The following is a 13,761-nucleotide window of genomic DNA, read 5'->3' as shown; positions in this document are numbered from 1 at the left end:
GGCTTGGAGCAGGGTGACATTTGTTGCCTCATGTCATGTTTTCAGACAGTCCCAGGAGGAGGAACAGAACTGGGAGACTCCAGGGGTCAGCAGTGAAATGGTGTGGGTTTCAGCAGGTACCCAAGTATGCCAGTCTCTAGTGAAAACGCACAACCATTGCAACGTAATCCAATTTGCCTGGAACGACTTGAGCTGAGCATGTCCCTATATGCCACCAACGGGGTGAGAGAATAGGCATTCTATTGGTTGGGAGTAGTGCAATAACACTTGCAGTAAGTTACCTGAACCAGTTGGGGGCGATAGACAGAAAGGCAACCTATTTCTCCCTCACCGATTTCTTCTCTTTTGATAACTAAAGGTAAAGGGACCCCCGACCATTAGGTCCAGTCGTGGCTGACTCTGGGGTTGCGGCGCTCATCTCACTTTATTGGCCAAGGGAGCCGGCATACAGCTTCCGGGTCATGTGGCCAGCATGACTAAGCCGCTTCTGGTGAACCAGAGCAGCACATGGAAATGCCATTTACCTTCCTGCCAGAGCGGTACCTATTTATCTACTTGCACTTTGACGTGCTTTCGAACTGCTAGGTTGGCAGGAGCAGGGACCGAGCAACGGGAACTCACCCCATCGCGGGGATTTGAACCGTTGACCTTCTGATCGGCAAGTCCTAGGCTCTGTGGTTTAACCCACAGTGCCACCCGCGTCCCTCTTTTAATAACTTCTTGTTGGTAAATGGAATCACTTCCTCTCAGATTTCACTTGCTTCCTGCTTCTTCTCCAAGTTGGTCAGTCCAAGCATGTGGCGGTGTTAATTTATTGACTCCATCTTGGCCACATGTAAAACTTATATTTAGAGAATGGCTTTGTTTGCCATGAATAATAAACCACAACTTCTCTTTTTCCTTTCAACCAGCAGTCTGACAAGACTATTTATTTCTGCACATATATATTTACCAAACTCGGAACATTATTTAGTTTATGGAGCTAGAGAACAGACTATACCAGATGTATTATTTCTGGTACTTACCTTCCTCTGGTGCCACCTATTGGAACATTGCAAGAGATTGCATAACTGCATACACCTGTTCTGACGCATGGTGCGCTGTGGATCTCAGAGAAGGAGAAATGGGATGTCCACTACCACACTGTAATTTAAACACTCATGCTACGCTCACCAGGAAGAGCACAACCCCATTGTGTATGTTTTCTCAGGAGTCAGCTGTTCTGTGTTCGTTTGGGTTGATTCTCAGGTAAATATTCTTAGGTCTGAAGGCAGCAAACCCTAATGCTTTTGGGACTGCTGTTTCAACACCACGGTCCTAGGCACCCCAGCTAAGGAAGGTACATGTCCGATAATTAATTCTTTATTGACAAAAAATGCATTTACAACAACTTCCATGGTGTTCCATATACTTCTCGCCTCTAGGCAGCTGCCCCCAGGTTTGTGCCCTGCGGAGCAGTTGCCGTAACAGTGGGATCACGCCACCCCCACCCCCAAGCTTACGTACCCTCATTTGATGGAGCATACACATGCATCTTGAGGCTCTACCTAAAGGTAAAGGGACCCCTGACCATTAGATCCAGTCATGACCAATTCTGGGGTTGTGGCACTCATCTCGCTTTATTGGCCGAGGGAGCCGGCGTACAGCTTCCGGGTCATGTGGCCAGCATGACTAATCCGCTTCTGGTGAACCAGAGCAGCGCACGGAAACACCGCTTACCTTCCTGCCAGAGTGGTACCTATTTATCTACTTGCACTTTGGCGTGCTTTCGAACTGCTAGGTTGGCAGGAGCAGAGACCAAGCAACAGAAGCTCACCCCGTCACGGGGATTCGAACCGCCGACCTTCTGATCGGCAAGTCCTAGGCTCTGTGGTTTAACCCACAGCGCCAGCAATTGATGCTTTTGCCCTTTCAAGCCCCACCTGGTTCTAGGAGATGGCAGGACGGGGGATGGCGGGGAGTCTAATGGCCCGTCCCTCACCTGAACAGTCTCTTCCGCCACCCCTGAGAATTCCTGTGTGCCTCGCTCTGTCTCAGACTGCTCTGAACCTTCTTCCTCCCCCCCCCCACCTTGACTCCTGCCTTGCAGGCAGCGCCAAACCCCATAAAACACTGGCCCCCTCTCCTGGGTCATTCCCCAGGCCCCCTGCCTCTGCTGCACACTTTTCAGATCCCTCCCAGTCTCTCGCTAGACCGTAGCAGAAGATCTTCCATTCCCCCTGCCCCCCTGAACCAGAGAAGCAATCTTCAGCTGCTGAGTGCAAGGGAGCTCACTGCTTTGGAATGGGCTGACCTCCAGCCAGTTATGGTACAGGGAGTTCCTTCTCAAAAGCTGACATACTTCTGGGATGGTTCCAGATCTCTCTCTCTCTCTCAAGCATGTGTATAATTTCTGCCAGGAGAAGCAGCTCTAAGCGGGGAAGCAGCCAAACAGCTTAATCCATGAGCCAGTTAAGACGGAGCATTTAGAGTTGAATTTATATAATCCACATTACCTACCGTATTTTTTGCTCTATAAGACTCACTTTTTCTCTCCTAAAAAGTAAGAGGAAATGTGTGTGCGTCTTATGGAGCGAATGCAGGCTGCGCAGCTATCACAGAAGCCAGAACAGCAAGAGGGATCGCTGCTTTCACTGCGCAGTGATCCCTCTTGATGTTCTGGCTTCTGAGATTCAGAATATTTTTTTTCTTGTTTTCCTCCTCCAAAAGCTAGGTGTGTCTTGTGGTCTGGTGCGTCTAATAGAGCGAAAAATACGGTAAATGCCATAGAGGCTGGCTAATTTGGGGAATCAGAGTTTGGCCCTAACGGATAGCTTTTATTGTTTATTTGTTGTTTATCCTTGTGGACACCTCATAAGCAACCATAGCTGTTGCTAATGATTAACAAGGGTGGGCAGATGCAAAGGCCGAGTCCTGCTTTGATGGTCCATTCCTAGGGCCACCATATTTGTAGTCCTGGAGGCCTAGAGCTCCGGGCTTTGCTCTTCAAACAGAAGCCATGTGCTCTCCTGAATCCTCTGGTCTGCCCTCAGTTTAAGCCTCTTACTCCCTTCTATTAATTACTTAAATTTGTATACTGCCCTTCACTCGAACATAAAAATACAAAACGAGAACATAAAATACATAGAAGACCATAGAATGTTAATGAGCCCAAGTCCTGGTTATCCACTTTCATCTGGCACCTAATGATGTGTAATGAAGGCACCAGGCATGTCTCCCTGGGGAGCGCTTTCCACAAATGGGGAGAAAAGGCCCATTCTCGTGTTGTCAACCTCTGGACCTCTCGTGGAAGAAGCACACAACGAAGGGCCTCAGATGATGATCGCAGGTTCCAGGTCCGTTTGGTTAGTAACCTGGTTTTTAAAGTGGTACCTCAGGTTAAGAACTTAATTCGTTCTGGAGGTCCGTTCTCAACCTGAAACTGTTCTTAACCTGAGGTACCACTTTAGCTAATGGGGCCTCCTGCTGCCGCTGAGCCACCGCCGTGCGATTTCTGTTCTCATTCTGAAGCAAAGTTCTTAATCCGAGGTACTATTTCCGGGTTAGCGGAGTCTGTAACCTGAAGCGTCTGTAACCTGAGGTACCATTGTAATTGAAAATATTATAGGGATGTGTGTCGTTTTTAAAATAAATAAAGGCGAAGACTTAAGTATGGAGTGCAATCCTATGCATGTTTACTCAGAAGTAAATCCCACTGAATTTAATGGGACTTGAGGTATGATGCTGCTGTGGTACCTCATTGGCTGCTAATCTTTCTTTCATATATATACTGCAGGACTTATTCCCAGGGGTGTGTAGGATTGATGATTAAGGGGCAGGGTAAGTGGGAATTCATAACTGATCTCCTCAGAGTAGACCACTGAAATTAATGGGCAGCAGGTTCATATCAGGAGAGGCAGTCCTTTAGGCCTTGCAGTCCTGAGCCTTTTAAGGCTTTATAAGCCAAAACCAGCACTTTGCACTGCATGCAACCCATGATTTATTTCTGGAGACTGACCCACTCAGCACAGATTTACTCTCAAACTAGCCTCTTTGAACCTAGAGTTTTTGCTTCCTGGAAGCACAGAGACACTCCTGCAAAGTCTTCTGATCTTATCATTTAATAGAAAACTAGATAAAAGTTCTAATTGGGGGGGTGGGAATGTTCCAACTTTATATTTTATAAATATCATTTTTACTTGGGTGTCATTAGGAGACAGCAGTTGGGGAGCGACTTTGTGTGGCTCTGAAAACTTGCTATATTGTCTAAGACCCGATGTACATTCCTTTGGGATATAAATATCAATTTGATTAGCTAGCAGGTCTTGTCAGCTACAGTATCTTATCCCCTGGGGCATTTGAGCAATGACGTGGTCCCAGGACTTCTGTAAAAGGCTTGGGGGGTCTTAACTAAAGCCTATATAAGACAAGGTCTCTGCCCAAGCAAATACCCTAAGAGAAGAGCTCTCCTTAGATCTTAGATCTTTCTGCCCCCTTTTCTTCTCTCAGCTTTGGGAAACATCCACAAGGTGAGTTTAGCCTTTGAGCTTAGAGATTTTTTCCCCTGCCATTTTTTATTATTTTTGCAGCCATTGGCAACAACCAAGCCAATAAAAAAATAGCCACCTGCGTGGAAACTTATCAAGATTCTCAGACCAAAGAAGCTGTCAAGCAATGAGAGATTTATTCTTATTATTCTTATGACCACAATCATTTTTTATTTTGCTTGTTTTTGGCATTTGTGCAAACTGGGGACGGGGGGACAATGATCAGAGAAGAGCAAATTAATCACCCTTGTGACCATCCTGGTGGAAAAAAGACACAACCTGGGTGGACAACAGGATTTTGTAAAAAAATATATATTATTATTTTGACGAAGGAACTCTGCTCGCTGGTTTTGAATGGCAGCTCCTTTGCCTTGGACTTGTAATCATTGCTTTTGCTGCTGCTGCTGCTGCTATTTCCTAGGCGATACAAGGAGAGCTCGTGCCGCTACCCCATCTGGTGGCTGAAGAACAACTTGAGCTCTGGCAGCTACAGCCGTCTACTCTTGAGACCTCCTGCACCTAGATACCTCTGCTTGAAAATGCTATTCGAATCTCTCTCTGAAACCCTGGATGGCTGCTGCCAGACAGAGTAGACAGTGCTGAGCTACAAAGGCCCACGGTCTGACTCAGTTTAAGGCAGCCTCCCACGTCCCTATGGCCCTCATAACTTTCCTTTCTGTCTTTAACCTCAGCTAACTATTTCTCCTTCCTCCCCCTATAGCTTTGATAATGGCTTTCGCCGGTATCCTGTCTGATGCGGACATTGAAGCTGCCCTGAAAAGCTGCCAAGGTAATTTCTATCCTCAAAAGTATTTGGTTTCCCTACCCTCAGGCAAACAATATATTTTAAAGAAATCTGTAACTTTCTCCGTGCTCTTCCATTCTCCATTCCTGGCAGTGGTGTAGCGTGGGTTGTCAGCACCCGGGGCAAGGCAAGTAATTTGCACCCCCTAACCCGTGGATTTGCGCCCCCTAACCCTAACCCCCAGATGTTGTGCCCGGTGCGGTCGGCTCCCCCCCCCCGCACCCCCCAAGCTACGCCACTGATTCCTGGACTTGATTGTGCATCACTAATGGAAAAACAGACACTTTTCTAAAATACGCTTTCCTAAAAATGCAAAGCAAAACAAACAAACAATCCTCCCCAAAAAGTTATTCCCCCCCCCCCTCAAAGCAGACAAAATAACTTAACCAGCTATTGAAACACAGCCAAGCCACAACGTTTTGCAAATTAGAAATTGTGTGTCTATGAACTGAAGGAATTCTATCCAAAATAATTTCAGCAGTGAGCTTGTCACGGCCAATAACTGTGAGTTGTCTGCACCTCATAAAGAAGACAGACTTAAGACAGACAGAGATGTAGAATATTTAAACAAACAAGAAACAAACAAACCCTGTTTCTAAAAGTGTACATCTGGCTTTTCAGTTAGATACTTGTACTATAGGAGATGGCAGATCACACAGCTTATACAAAACTAGGTTAGCCCTGGGTGAGGATATTTTTTTTGGAAATATGAGGCTGTATCCATTGTGATTAATATCTGATATATCAAATTCACAGTCCGTCTTCTTTGTGTATATTAACTACCACAAAGAGGAGGCGTGTCCTCTGCTTCCCCCAACATTCATTTTATATGTAATTGGTTAAAATTTGTGCTAACCCTGAATGACAACTGTGATAACACTATTTGTAATAATTGCAGATACAAAAAAAAATGGTTGTTGTTGTGCTTAGTGGGCAATATAATAATAATAATAATAATAATAATAATAATAATAATAATAATAGGCTATAAGTGCAAAGAGCAATACAACCAGCAGATGTATTACAGTATAGCCACCCTCTTTGCTGCTATTGTTTTGAATCTTAATAGGAAAAAAAAAACCTGATTTCAAAGGCCCAATGTGTTATTTGTGGGCATAGCTGTGGGAGAATGGTGGGTGCCGCCCAAAAATGATTCGGAAGTTTTGCAGAAAAAAACAGCAAAGCAGCCTTCTTTTTCTTTTGGTTTCTGTTGGGTGAGCAAAAGGAAATTCTAGAGCTGGGAGCAAATGGCCTCTTGAAAGTCCCAACCTTGTTTGCCTGCAGAGAAATTGCAGGAAAAAATTCACCAAAATTCTCGGGGTTGGAGGGGGTAGAAATTCTCTAACAATTTCTAGCCCCTGGAGTAGCACAAGTTCCTTCCCCACCCCACCCCGCAAGGGGTTTTCCCCACCCCATTAAGCGGCAACCACAACTGTGTATCTTGACATCCTCCTCCCCCTAAAAATCGCCTGGACATGGTGTCATTTCAGGCCAATGCCAAAGGCTACTGCAGACAACAGAGTTTGGAAACCACGGCAAAGTGTGTACAGTATGTGCAAGACCAACATGTTGAGTTGGGATGGAAAGATCTATCAGTTTAAGTTCTCTGTTTCTCATTTACCCTGCCTTAAATTTAGTTCTCCACATTTTGCAACAAGCTGAATATTTAAAATAATAATAATAATCCTGATTACAATTTATCAGCATTTATGTGCTAATTTCTCTGACCGAACACATTTTTCTATGTAGCTTTGACTAATGTACACATTTTTTGCAAGCCGTTTCCCCTATTATAATGCATTTTTATATGTTATTTCCACTGATGTCTTCGGGGGGGTTTGCACACTTCCTTCTAATTTATGCGGTTTTTTTGCTAACACTGGTTGGATAACTGCACTGCAAAATCCGAATAAGTGTGAATTTCGAAGGATAGCTGCGTTTCGGTTCACATATCGCTTCGGAAAGTGTGGATTTGATAAATTTGGCTTTAAATGCCCATAGAATCAGATTTCACCTTCGCCCCTAGTGCCGAGCTTCTCAGAGAGAATATTCCCTAAGCTATAATTGAACTCTGCAATCTTAGCATGATTTAGAGCCAGAGTCGTCAAACTTTTCAGACCCTGGGCCAATAGTGCAGTTAGGTAATTTTAGACTCCGGGTTCAGTGACCTTATGGGGAGGGAGGGCACTTGTTAGATGACAGCATCTGCTACTTCACCAGCCTGGCTGTGTTTGGGGCTATTCTGGCTCATTTTGCATAGTGGGACCCCAGACCTTTGCCCCAAAGTCTTGGCCTGACAGCTCCTGTACCTGGTGGGACTCACCTTATCTCCAACTTGCAACATGGCATTCACTTCTATTTGTTTTGATCTTCTTTAAATATATATATATATTTATATTTATGCATGCAAACAGAACATTTTTTAACCGCCTCCATTGCGGGGCATGATCTGCTTGTTGGTGTCAAACCATTAGCTGAAGATGATGATGGGCATTTCCTGTCCTTTTTTAGACCTACCCAGCCTGGTTTCGAAAACAAGACCAACTTGTGGGTCTCAGGGCTCCTTTTAGACTGATAATTCCCAGCTGCTGAAACCCAACATGCACAGCTGAAACTATGTGAATTTCAAGTTGCAAATCGCTTTGCATTTTTGTATCAGTGCACATCCAACTTAAAATGCAACTCTTAATTACTGTGCCTTTTTGAGAGGCATGGTGATTTGATTTGTCCTGGACCCTTTATTGAGTGCTATAATTGATTCGAGCAGAATTGCTACCCCCAAAGGCAAACTTCCCTGAAAACATGCGGTAGGATGGAAGGCTAAATATGACATTTTTTGGGAGACAAGTTGTCCTCATTCATGTACGATGGTCGGGGGGGGGGGGAATCTATTTCCTTTAACTTCTCCCCTCCTTTTTCTTCCAATATTTCACCATCTCTTTTCATTTTTCTGCTTCAAAAGCTCCCGATTCCTTCACTTACAAAAGCTTCTTTGAGAAGACGGGTCTAAGCAAAAAATCTAAGGAAGAACTGGGGAAAGTATTTGGAGTCCTTGACCAGGACAAGAGTGGATACATTGAGAAAGAAGAACTGCAGTGAGTAGAAGGGGAAGAAATGCCTTTCCAAGAGACAATTTTCGGTTTTACAATCGGTAGTTAACCTGCATGCCATTGGGTCAGATCCAAATATGTTCATGATGAAAGGTGCGCTCCACTTCTGGGCAAACTATTTCACACCTGACACTAGATCCAAAATGAAACTAGATCCAAAGAAGGTGATTTGCTGGTTCAACAATTTGTGCAACCTTTTACACAATCAGAAACAGAAGAATAGTTATAGAGCCTTCCAGTAATAGCATAGCACAAATTCTTAAGCACATACAGAACAGCACTGGTGACTAGGTAAATGTAAAGGTAAAGGACCCCTGGACGGTTAAGTCCAGTCAAAGGTGACTATGGGGTTGCGGTGCTCATCTTGCTTTCAGGCCGAGGGAGCCAGCGTTTGTCCGCAGACAGCTTTCCAGGTCATGTGGCCAGCATGACTAAAGTGCTTCTGGCACAACAGGACACTGTGATGAGTGTCAGAGTGCATGGAAACACAGTTTACTTTCCCACCGCTACACCTATACATATAAAGAAGCAATTGCAAATTTTATGCTGATCAGTGCCCTCTTTTCTGGTAATGCCATTTCCTCTCTCTTTTTTTGGCCACTTTCAGAGCTTTCCGAATATAAGACCCCAGGTGTAACTTAAGTCCCCAGTGGCACCTTTGCCACATTCCATACAAATTACGGAACCATATTCAGGGCTCAAAGGTTAAGAAATATAATAATAATAATAATAATAATAATAATAATAATAATAATAATAATAATAATAATAATAATATCTTTATTGTCATTGCCCCCTCTCGGGGACAACGAAATTACTTGACTGCTCCATAAAAACACTAATTAAAACAATACAGTATAATACAGCAAGGAAGATTAGATGACTTTCAAAGTCCAGGCTTCCCATTCAGGGCCGAGATCGCTCTGGAGAAGCAGCTGTTCTTAAGACGGCTCGTTCTTGTCTTCATCGTCCTGTATCTCCGTCCCGACGGCAGGAGCTTGAAGAGACAGTGACCAGGATGCAATGGATCTTTTACTATGTCCAGTGCCTTCCTATGGCACCTTGTGGCATAAATCTGCTCTAAGGTGGAGAGTGGGCAGCCAACAATGCTCTCTGCTGCCTTAACAACTCTGCACAACCCCATCCTGTCCTGGGTAGTACAGCTTGCGTACCACACACATAAGCCATAAGTGAGCACGCTCTCAATGGCACAGTGATAGAAGGCAAGCAGCAGTTTCTGCGGAAGATGGTTTTCCCTTAGAATTCCTTAGAAACGTAGCAGAACAAAGTGGCCGACCCAACAGTAGCTGTTTTTGCATTCCTTGGTACAGTATCAGCTTCACCTACCTCTCCCATCAAATTAAAGCGCAGGGGCTGCAGAGAATACAGGGGAATGGAAATGCAGCACTTTGAAGCACAGCAAGCGTGTGGAATTTGTTTTGCATTTCACCTAGATTGGCAGCCCAAGTGGCAGAATGCAGAAGAGATCTCAATGGCCTATGAAAGCTTGAATAATAAGAATGTTTTGGCTGGTGGGACGATTGGATGGTGGGTGACTTTTTGGCATGTGAAAGAATTTGGGGGGCACAAGCAGTAACTTATATGAAAGGGGTATTGGAGGTGCGGGAATGCCAGAGGTTAACAAATTATTATGACTATTACAAATATATTTCTTCCTGCCCTATGGCTTTCCTTGACAAGAGGGGAGGCTTTGCATAGGCTTTTTTCCCCAGCAGAAAGGAATGCTTCATGGCGAATGTTGATAAAACCACACTGTGGCCTCACTGTAGCTTGCTAACCTATCACTCATCAATCAATTCTTCTCTGACAGAAATTTCATGCAGAATTTCAAACCAGGCGCCAGAGTGTTGACTGACAAGGAGACCAATGCTTTCCTGGCGGCAGGTGACACCGATGGAGATGGCAAAATTGGAGTGGAAGGTGGGGATAAATTAGCGGAATGCTTACCTATTAATTCACCTGGATCTGACATGTATGCCTTGCTTGTCCTGTTATCCTTAATATAATAGGGATAGGGAGTTTATGACAATGAACAAATTAAAAGTGATCAGGGCTTCTGGAATTTTCTTCCGAGACAAACTAAAATCCAAAAACAGAAAGTTCAGGTTCTATGATTCTATCTTGCAAATTGCCCAGAATTTGATTCTTGTTCCTTGTAAATATGATGTACTTCTTTGGTAAAATGCAAAGGAGGGGAGCAGGGGTCTCTAACCTTCCCCTCTTCCTGGCCCTCCAATCTAGAGTTTCCCTTGAAGAAGGGAGCTCAAACTGAACAAAATAGAAGTTCCCTCCCCAGTGTAAATGGCATGTGGGGAGGGGTCCAGACTGGGAACACAGATTGGTAGCACAGTGGGGAGAAAGGGTTGGGTGGCTCACACTGGCAAAGTGTGGTAAAACATACATACAATAAAAAAACCTGGCAGTTAATGGTAGAGATGTGTATTTATAGCACCATACATTTAAAGCACACCCCCCTCCCTCCCCCGAATTTAGGAAACTGTAGTTTTCTAAGGGTGTGGGGAATTGTAGCTCTCTGAGGGGTAAACTACAGTTCCCATGATTCTTTGAGGGGCGCTTAAAACGTATGGTGTGTATGCAACCATTGAATTCAGTCTCTGGCAGAAGTCTCTGTGTGACATCATTAGAGAGAATCAGTATGGATTCTGAAAAAGAAAAATAAAGCTGTCTAGTTTTCTCAACAGCAAAATAATTAAATCTGGGTTTTGTTTTTGTTTTTCTAGAGTTCCAAGCACTGGTTACAAGCAAGTGATCAAGTGGAAGACCAAGCTATTGTATTGTAAAACACTATTTCTTATTGCAAATCTACTATTTATTTATACATTTTATACAGTTAAATGGCATTGACAGTTGCCAATATATTGTTTCTTATTGTTAGAGGACTTTGTTAAACTCCCAATGCGCTGTTTGATCTTTCTTATTGTCTGGTGTCACAAATTCGTAGTTAAAGGAGGTCTGCATCAAACAGAGACAAAGTTGGAATCTAAGGAGAAGAACTTCGAACTTTTATGTTTCACTTGCAGTAGGCGCTAGTAGGAACACTCAATAAATGTGGGATTTTAAAGAGATCTCTGGATCAAAAGTCAACCAACATCAATCTTCCTTCCAATCAAGGTATATGAAATGACAATGGGAGAATCATGTTGATTTTTGTTTATCTTTAAACAAAAATGTTTAAAGAGAATGCTTAAACTGGTCCTTGCCTTAACACAACCAGCTTCATTAAATGCCTTGCTGTAGTTAACTCTGGTGGAATTGTTCATTTGTACATATAAAGAGACTTCATCATTCACAAATTAGGGAATCGTTCTTTACTTGTTTAACTTATGTTGTTAAGTTTCCCTTCTTTCTTTTGTACATCATGAATGTAAAAAAAAACAGCAACATGACATGTTAGCTTTGTTATGCTTTGGAAACATTCGTTTTTAGCTGACGGTGTGGATATGGAATGCTGAGTGGGGAAGGGAGCCAGAATGGAACTGGCAAGCCCAGCATGGAAATAGCACTCAATAACACACACCAGCAAACATATACTGCATTTTCCTGGACCCAGAGACAAGGCCTCTTTCTGGCATGGAGCCACAGAGCAATATAAGGAAGGCAGGAATTAAGTGTTGATAAAAGGCAAAGGCAGAAGACTTGTTGATCTTTCTGGATGATGGCAGAGAAGGAACTAGGTGCGGATAACTCATTTCTTCTCTTTGACAAAGGAGCCCCTGGGGTGGGAGACATATAATAATGGTTGCAAACTGGATATTTAGACCTCCCACAGCATGGTCAGCTATGGAAGTGCTAGGACAAATCTGAGGGTCAGTTCTGCCTGCTTGGATTCTGCCCTCAAAGCTGCTCTGACCTGACAAACAACCCTAGCAATTCCTTTTGATATAGAGAAATAGGGCTGGTTGGGTTTGGCTGCTCAACTCCCCCAAGGGACTGATTCCCCTAAGTCCAGGATCAGCCAGAGATGAATGGATGGAGGCAGGTCTTTATTTCTCTGTTGCAAAAGAGTTCCCTCCCCTCCTTGCAAGGAGGCAAGAGAGACCCAAAACTAAGAAGAAACGTCTTTTTTAAGGGTTTGCATTTCGGCGTGGAGAAGAAGGACACGCCCTCTACAGTCAGAAATTACATCACACATAAGGTGGGGTTAATGTGGCTCAGGCTGGCCAAGGTGTGATATTAGCAAGTTTTACACAGTTCCAGACACAGTTTGCACAAAACATTAGCGTTTGGTAAGACAACCAGGATGCCGGTCAGACACCCCTCAATGCAGAGCATCTGAGCAAACTGATGATCAATGCAAAGGAGGTTCATAGATATAGGAGAGGAATCCCTTCAGGAACTTCCCCTGACTGCTATCTGCCTACCTGTTCTCAGGCAAGGGGGATTAAGGAGGCAGTGGAAATATTGAGATGCTTTAGGAGAGCCAAGATGGCTTTTGGATTGCTTCCCTGTACCATTTTAGACATGTGGTTTATATACTTAGGTATGTGTGCAATTATCAACATTTATGGTATATCTGAGACCTTAGAATTCCTATAACACTTTGAAGTGGCAATATTCTTAAGGATGCCATAGAAGCCACCCGAGGAACAAAGGAATGACGTTTATATTGAAACAGACCATAGGTCTCCCAGGGTCAATATAGTCTGTATCAGGGTTGGGGGATTTCCAGTTTATGCTCCAAATGCAACCTACCAGTCGTCTCAATCTGGCCTGCTGGATTCTCCCCAGGCCATTCCCATAGCTATTCGGCTCTCTGTGTTTGTGTGCGTAACTGTGTGTTTGTATACTTTGGCCCGTCCAACCAATGCTATGTGGCTCCCAACCACCTCCCCTCAAAGGGGGGGGGAGACCCTGGAAGTGTTTGTACATGTGGGAAGGATGGAGATTCTTCATCCCTGGTCCACAATGACTGCTGTCTGTTCTGTGTTTCAAGCTTTTCCCAGGCTGGAGAACTGAACCCGGGATCTTCCCACATGCAAAGCATCTACTCTACTTCAGAATACGCAGGTGATGTATATGGCTCAACTGCACACGACCATAAGGGTTTTTTGGCTTTGGCACCTTTGCAGTTTGGGATGCAACGAGATCAGCGAATTGCAAGGAGGATGAGAGAATTGTGTGACGTTAAGACTGGTGGACAGGGAGCATGCTTGTGCAGTCGCTTATTTGTTTAAGTTCATTTAAAAGCAACAAAAATCAAGATAGGCTTAATTTCATTATGTGTAGTAGCAACTCAGCACAGAAATAAAAAATTATACTGAGAGAGAATTACCTAGAA

The 13,761-nt window shown here is 44.0% G+C and overlaps 1 protein-coding gene across 1 annotated transcript; it reads left to right on the top strand.

Annotated features, from left to right (window-relative positions):
• Positions 1–4,354: 4,354 nt before the first annotated feature.
• On the top strand, positions 4,355–11,724 carry LOC309356643 (parvalbumin, thymic-like). The gene is made up of 5 exons (XM_081888195.1): positions 4,355–4,508; positions 5,248–5,316; positions 8,294–8,426; positions 10,273–10,382; positions 11,204–11,724. The coding sequence occupies exons 2-5, from the start codon at positions 5,256–5,258 to the stop codon at positions 11,230–11,232; spliced, it is 333 nt and encodes a 110-aa protein (XP_081744321.1). The 5' UTR covers positions 4,355–4,508; positions 5,248–5,255; the 3' UTR covers positions 11,233–11,724.
• The last annotated feature ends 2,037 nt before the right edge of the window (positions 11,725–13,761 follow it).

The sequence above is a fragment of the Podarcis melisellensis genome (assembly GCF_964234715.1).
Source record: "Podarcis melisellensis genome assembly, chromosome: 14".
Taxonomy (NCBI): Eukaryota; Metazoa; Chordata; class Lepidosauria; order Squamata; family Lacertidae; genus Podarcis; species Podarcis melisellensis.
This window is presented reverse-complemented; position numbering and strand designations above follow the sequence as displayed.

Coding starts and splice junctions, on each gene's coding strand:
- LOC309356643 (XM_081888195.1), top strand. CDS start 5,256: ATGGCTTTCGCCGGTATCCTGTCTGATGCGGACATTGAAGCTGCCCTG. Junction 8,427..10,272: donor ATTGAGAAAGAAGAACTGCA/GTGAGTAGAAGG, acceptor CTTCTCTGACAG/AAATTTCATGCAGAATTTCA. Junction 10,383..11,203: donor TGGCAAAATTGGAGTGGAAG/GTGGGGATAAAT, acceptor TTGTTTTTCTAG/AGTTCCAAGCACTGGTTACA.